General features: G+C 44.1%; 1 protein-coding gene across 1 annotated transcript in view; it reads right to left on the reverse strand.

Moving 5' to 3' along the window:
- Positions 1 to 7,357, reverse strand: part of KLB (klotho beta) — a 45,608-nt gene extending 38,251 nt beyond the window's left edge. The window contains exon 1 of the mRNA XM_073608698.1: positions 6,430 to 7,357. Coding sequence (XP_073464799.1) covers positions 6,430 to 7,167 — 738 coding nt within the window. The 5' untranslated portion in view covers positions 7,168 to 7,357. The remainder of the gene's footprint in view (positions 1 to 6,429) is intronic.
- Positions 7,358 to 7,635: the final 278 nt, after the last annotated feature.

Raw genomic sequence — 7,635 nt, forward strand, 5'->3', positions numbered from 1 at the left:
GTCTCTGAAGGAGACTCTTTACCACGTGATCAGCCGTGTCCAATCATGGCTGATCACAGTGTAAATATGAAGAGCCTTTGATCGGCTTTTCCTCACTCACGTCTGTCAGCCGCGAGTAGAGGAGAGCCGATCGGTTGCTCCTCTGACAGGGGGGTCTGTGCTGATTGATTATCAGTGCAGCCCCCCTGAGGATGCCCACACTGGACCACCAGGGATGTCACCACCAGGTATGCCACCCTAGACCACCAGGGATGCCAATCAGTGCCCACAATGGATGCCAATCAGTGCCCACAATGGGCATCACTGATTGGCAGGTATTATTGTTTGGCACTGATTGGCATCCATCCGTACCATCAATTAGTGAACATCAGTGCCCATCCGTGCCACCTATCAGTGCCCATCTGTGCCACCTATTAGTGCTCACCTGTGCCGCCTATCAGTGCCCATCCGTGCTGCCTTTCAGTGCCCATCAGTGCCACCTATGTGTACCCATCAGTAGTGCATATCAGTGCCACCTATCAGTGCCCATCAGTGCCACCTATCAGTGCCCATCAGTGCCGCCTATCAGTGTCCCATCAGTGCTGCATATTAGTGCCCATCATCAGTGCCCATCAGTGCTGCCTTATCAGTGCCCGTCAGTGCAGCCCCATCAGTGCCCATCAGTGAAGGAGAAAACGTACTTATTTACAATGTTTTGTAACAGAAACAAAAACATTTTTTTTCAAAATTTTCTGTCTTTTTTTTATTTGTTTAGAGGAAAATAAAAATACCAGAAGTGATCAAATAAATCTATCTATCTATCTATCTATCTATCTATCTATCTATCTATCTATCTATCTATCTATCTATCTATCTATCTATCTATCTACACAAGTGTCTAGAGCTTTTCTCAACCAGAGGTTGCTTAGCCCTGGTTCACACTGAATGCAGCTTTGAAATTATATGTCTTCCCTTGAAATCGCAGGATCTCAAAGCCATGTGTCAGTATGACTTGGCTGACATCTGTGCATTTTCATGCATAGATGCAATGGCGTCCCTGGGGGGGGGCCTCCAAAACTATGCTGTGCCCCACCATGTGCCCCCCCCCCCCCCAATAAAATTTTTTTTTTTTTTTTACAAAAAGGCAATGTCTTTTTGTTTGCATTCATAGCGGATGCGCCACATCTTACTCGGGCCGCCGCTGGAGTAGCACAGTTTCTATTGAGAGGGAGAGCATCCCCAATCAGCTCTTGCGGGTGATTCCGCCCCCTCCCTTTGCTAGCTGACACTGCATAATGCGAGCGCTCACACAACCATGGCCACCCGATCTGCTCCTTCCCCTACATCCTCATTGGCAGGGAGAAGAGAGAGTTGCAGGAAGGACTCCACCAGGACTCTCAGTTACTGAAAAAACAGACTGATTTCTCCCGTCCTTAGGACAGGAGGACCAGCCTGTAAATTCCAAGAGATGCCAGACCAGCGCTGTCAATAGCAGGGGCAGGACAGCAAGGGGAGGCTGGGGAACCCCACAGTGGCAGAACTCCAGGGCCCGGTGGCAAGACAACCTTTGCAACCCTGATAGTTCTCCCACTGCTTTGGACCCTTATATTTTCTTGGTATGCTGGTGACATATATCTCTTGTTTTCTGCCACCCTGGGGGGGCCCCAATACAGTAGGAAGGGAGCTCACTGCAAAACATGTGAAAGGGCTGTTGTAGGATCGTAGTAAAGGGCCCCAGGATTCATATTTATATATATATATATCATTGCATTTTATAGTTGCCCCCCTACTTTTGTCCCTGTCCCCCCATGTGCCCCCCCTAAATATGAAAGCTGGAGACGCCACTGCATAGATGTCTATGCAACCTGCCAGGTTTTAGGTTTGGACACATGACTAGATAGACAGATAGATAAACAAAGAGTAATGGACAATATGTAGCAAGCCATAACAAGCCAGAACTACTTTTATAAATCGTTGTAGCACTGCAAAGTCGGCGTTGCATCAATTTGAACAGTTCCATTGCCGACATTAGCGTGCAATTTGTCATGCGAATTGCTCTGTCAAATCGCATGACAACTCGCACCGGTGTGAATGAGGACTTAGGCTCTCTTGATCAATGAGCAATTTCTGCCTCCCAGATACGATACTACTGACACCAATGAACTTTTCAGCTGTCTGTAAGGAGGACAATCTTCTCAATAACCAGAAATATAAGGAGCATTTTTCTCATTGGCTACCAGTGTAACAGGACCCATCTCCACTGCCCAACAAATCTACAGGACCCTTCTCCACCCACCACCAATATAACAGAGCAATGCACTGTGACCACCAATGTAAAAAAGCACTTCTCTGACCACCAATGTAAGGGGCATTACATTGACCATCAGTTTAAATGAAGACATCACTGACCATCTACGTAGGAGGGCATTTTTCCACTGACCACCAATGTGAGGTACCACAATTCCCAAAATCTGAGTTTCTTCTCTGGCCATTGGTATTGTTATTATTTAAATAATTTCATTATTGTCACTGAATGTAATTGTGTCGTCTAGAGGAGCGCTGGGAGTCAATTACCCTAAGTATGCCACAATTCTTATTCTTTTATTTATTCTAAGGCTGCTTTCACACTGGGGCGGTAGGGGGCGTCGGCGGTAAAACAGCCCTATTTTTAGCGCTGCTTTACCGCGGTATTCGGTCGCTAGCGGTACGGTTTTAACCCCCGCTGGCAGCCGAAAAAGGGTTAAAACCTCTCGTATAGCGCGGCCATAGCCGCGGTATTGCCGCGGTATAGCCGCGCTGCCCCATTGATTTCAATGGGCAGGAGCGGTGAAGGAGCGGTGAATACACCGCTCCTTCACCGCTCCAAAGATGCAGCTTGCAGGAGTTTTTTTCTTCTCCTGTCAGCGCACCGCTTCAGTGTGAAAGCCCTCGGGCTTTCACACTGAACAAACAGCAGCGGCTGTTTTGGGTCGGTTTGCAGGCGGTATTTTTAGTGCAATAACGCCTGCAAACCGCCCCAGTGTGAAAGGGCTCTTATATTTAAAACCTTCTGTACATACTAACGTTCCCTGAGCTATCGATATAATAATTATAAGAATGATTTTTCAAGGGTTCCTCTGTGTTAAAAAACTGAGAAAGGACAGTCTAGAGTCCGTATAATCTACATTTACCTTGCACTCTGACAACTTATTTACAGTTTGTAACATTTGTTGGCAATATTGTTCTTTTATCTTCCACACAGGACATAATGATTGTCTTTATTTAATAGCAATGTAACCTACAGCTACCACAACGCTTTCTGCAGTATTTGCTCATTTGCAGTATTAAACCCAAAAACAAAAATGTTATATATTTATTTAGCTTCTTTTTTAGGCTTTTTTGTGCTTAAAGTGGTTCTAAAGCCTTATTTTTTTTTTTTTTTTTTTTTTATTTAATGCATTCTATGACTGACTTTGACAGCAACTGGAGCCAATGGTGCTGCTGCTGTGTCTCAGCCAATGAAGAGGGAAAGTCCTGGACAACTGAGGCACTCGTGGACATTGCTGGATAGAGATGGGGCTCCGGTATGTATTAGAGGGGCTGAGCGGGGCTGCTACACACAGAAGGCTTTTTATCTTAATGCATAGAATGTATTAGGGCTCTTTCACGCGGGCGATCTGGTGGACTCCATTTGCTCAGTGGGGGGTCAATCTGCTGATCCCTGCTGAGCAGACGGATGACAGGTCCATGTCCACTCACTGTGCAGAGACGGACCTGTCAGAGCTCCGCTCTCCTCTATGGAGAGATCAGATGAAAACGGACCGCCTGTCTGTTTTCATTCGATCCCAGCCGATCCACCAGACGGATGGAAAATAGGGTCACCACCCCTTTGGATTTCACGGACAGGATTGGATCGAATAGCAGTGAGTGTCAGCAGACATGTCACTGCTGACATTCGCTACCCCATATGAGTGAATAGAGGCTCCAATCAGGTCCACCTGAAAAACTGACAGGCAGACCTGATCGAAAAGCCCGTGTGAAAAGGACTTTACAATCCCTTTAAAGTATCAAACCTAAGTAGTATTAAACCTTAAGTATTTTTTAGCTTAACATTGAACTAAAAAAAAAAAAAACATTCCCCAGTAAATTATTTGTTAAAATTCTTACCCCAGCACTTGCAGTTTACAACTTTCAATGCTACAGGCTCCTGTTCTCTCAGTGCTACATCCCTGAACTTCCTGTTTTCACAGGAAGGTGCTACCAGTGGACAGTGCATTCTCCAGTCAGTATGTTAGCTTGGAGAAGGAGGAGCATGGGAGTTGCTTGCCATCCTAAACTATGGGGCTGTGTGTTTCTATTGATGCACAAAGTGTAGGGAGATACAACTCTAGTCTCTGCATGCAAGGGTGGCTCCATAGAATGCTGCAAGAGAAAGAAGCCACCCTGAAACAGAAAACCTGGGACAACAGTCATGGCACTAGCTTAAACAGGAACATAGGCAAGGATTAAAAGATAAAAAAAAGGTTGCACCGATTTAAACGGTTCCATTACTGCTAGAGGGGTGCGACTTGTCATGCGACTTTGAACTCTCAAGCCGTATGACAAGTCGCATTAGTGTGAACCAGGGCCAACAGCGGTACTAAACCACTGTTTTTCTGTTTTTTAAACCTGCAAGGCAAAGTTATAATGTGCCAGCTTCCATCTTCACCCCGTTTTCTTTCTGGGTTGGCGGGCTCTGGGTGCTTTCATTGGATGGGTATGCTGTTTCTTCAGAGCACATGCACTGATGACATCACACGCAGCTTCATGAGTAAATATCTTCTAAACGGTGCACATTTAGGAGATATTTACTGTACCTATAGGTAAGCCTTATTATAGTTTACTCTCACTTTAATCAGCTGCTGAAAGTGCTTAAAAAATGAGGGTTTAAAGTGGTTTTAAATCCAAAAACAAAAATGACATTTTTTGCAGATCTGAGATGTGGTCGCTGCATTTGTTTTCCTTTTTTTAAAGCTTTTTTTTCCATCTGTTTTGACCTGGTGATCTGATCAGTAACACACCTTCTGTATTAGGGTGCCTACACTCTGGATGAAGGAGTAATAGAGACACCTATGGACATCGGCATTGTTAATCTGGGAGGAGGGTAGTGTTAGATGTACTAACAGATTTAGATGCACTAAGCAAAGCCAAACTTCAGTTAACACTGAAGCAGATACAGCAACTGTTTTTTTTACTTTGGGGATAAAGATTTTACATAAATAAATGCTGATCAGTGTAAGCACCCCTGTCAGTGTTAAATGGTTTATCCCAACCCCCTAACTGCTACATCTTCAGGAGAGCTTGTTCTGTTGAAAATCAGCTTTTCAGCTTTACTGTCAGGATCACTGGGTAAAAAAAAAATTAAAAAAAAAAACAATTTAATGCAGCCATCACATCTAAAGGCTCATAAACACAATAAGAAAATGTCCGTACAACGAACAATCAACCGGCTATCTGATCGTTAGTATAGTGCTTTTGACAGCTGATTCCGACTGTTCGGACAACAAAAACAGAAAGTGCAGACTAGAAAATTGTTCTCATATGTGAACACAATGGGGGTTATTTAGGAAAGGCAAATCCACTTTGCACTACAAGTGCACTTGGAAGTGCAGTCGCTGTAAATCTGAGGGGTAGATCTGAAATCAGGGGAAGCTCTGCTGATTTTATCATCCAATCATGTGCAAGCTAAAATTATGTTTTTTTATTGTCCTTGCATGTCCCCCTCAGATCTACAGCGACTTTACTTCCAAGTGCACTTGTAGTGCAAAGTGGATTTTCCTTTAGTAAATAACCCTCAATGTCTGATTTTCATTTATTTAGTACAGTTTTCATCTGAAAAAAATCAGAAGAGCAAGACTACGCATGTTTGGAAATGAAGGAATACAATACAATACAATTCAACACATTACATTACTTCCGAAGTTGTATTCTGTGGTATGAGAATTTTTGTAAATTAAGTAGCCTCTTCATTTGGACATGAGACTAGTATGCAAAAAAAAAAAAAACAATGATCATTCGTACAATATTCTCATCGTGTGTACAAGGCTTAAGAATTGGTAAAGCTGAATTATAATAAATGTTTTGTTTTGTGATTAAAACCACTTTAATACTACTTTAACCTGTACTGTATTCAGATCAGGGTTTATAAAACAGTAAGAGTTCTTTGCAAATGTTAAAGTAATGAACATACACTAGATAACCTACAAAAACTAGAGTCTAGGTATATCAAAAGACATGAGTCTTTTGAAAGTATGAGCATGTTAACATTTTTATATTTAAATTAATGGTGAATGGCCCTGCCAATAACTGTACAGACTCTTGAGGACACTTGAGATAAACTGAGAAGCACCTAAAGATAGGTAGCAAATATGTCATAAACAAGTAGGTAAAACAGATGACACCAGGGAAACACTTGTCTATACATTGATTTACCTTGATGAGGTTGTGGGTCACTGCTGCCACCTTTACGTCTCCTCCTTTTACCCAAGGCGCATGAGTCCCTGTGCCATACCCATGCCAGGCTACTAGGTAGGGGTTGTGCATGGTGATCCAATATTTCACCCGATCGCCAAACTGCTGGAAGCAGAAAGTTGCATACTCATTGAAGAGATGGATGACACTCTGGTTTGCCCAGCCGCCGTACAGCTCCTGGATGGGCACAGGTAGGTCCCAGTGGTACAGGGTGATGATGGGCTCTTTGCGTTTACTAAGGAGAACATTGATGATATGGTTGTAGTAGAGGACTCCCTGCTCGCTGGGGATGTTATTTCCCTGTGGGAAAAGCCTTGGCCATGACAAGGAGAAATGGTAAAAATCCACCCCTAGGAACTCCAAGGCTGGCAGCTCTTCTCTAGGGAAGCTATCTGAGATGCCTTCACTGTTCCCAGATGTGCGATTTGCCACCCAGGACTGGCGAGATTTCATAAACTGGTCCCATACGGATTGTCCTCTGGTGGAGTGATCTTCTTCCACCTGCAGAGAAGAGCTCCCTACACCCCACAGAAAGTCGCTGGGGAAGGTTCCATGAGTGAAGAGTTGGCTTTCATTTAAGGGGTTCACCTGACTCATCCTCCCCCAGACGTTTCTGCCTTCTCCTGGTCTACCTGCGACTTGCCTTGTGCAAAGCAAAACCACAAAGATCCAGCTGCCTTTCAGCCAAATTGCATCCATGGTCCCCCTCTATGGTCTCCTGGTTTGGGAGCTTCTTTTATGCATTAGGATGAAGAGTCTTCCATTCAATGGTCGAGGGTCTGCAGAGAGAATAGATGTCCCACTGACCCTGCTCTGCTGACTTCTGCAGCCAGCGCTGTCTTATCTCAGCTGCTCTATAGAACTGAATTGTAAAAGTGCTGTCAATGATTAGCTTGAACTGTGTGCTCAGGAGGGGTCGCTGACGGAGGGGGCGGTGAGTCCTTGTATCAGCTCTATTGGTAGCTTGATATTCCTGGCCAATATGTTACCTATCCTCCTAGGAGAACTCACACCTACTGTACCTACTCCTCTGTATTATAATAGCTTATTTAGCTATATGCTACCCTGTGTAACCATCTATAGTGGAAGCCCAAGTTTTAGAATACTATGTTAGATTCTAAGCTTGCTATAAAACTAGAAAGCCCAGCATGATCTCCCAACCTATAA

The sequence above is a fragment of the Aquarana catesbeiana genome, linkage group LG01 (assembly GCF_042186555.1).
Source record: "Aquarana catesbeiana isolate 2022-GZ linkage group LG01, ASM4218655v1, whole genome shotgun sequence".
In the NCBI taxonomy this organism is placed as follows: Eukaryota; Metazoa; Chordata; class Amphibia; order Anura; family Ranidae; genus Aquarana; species Aquarana catesbeiana.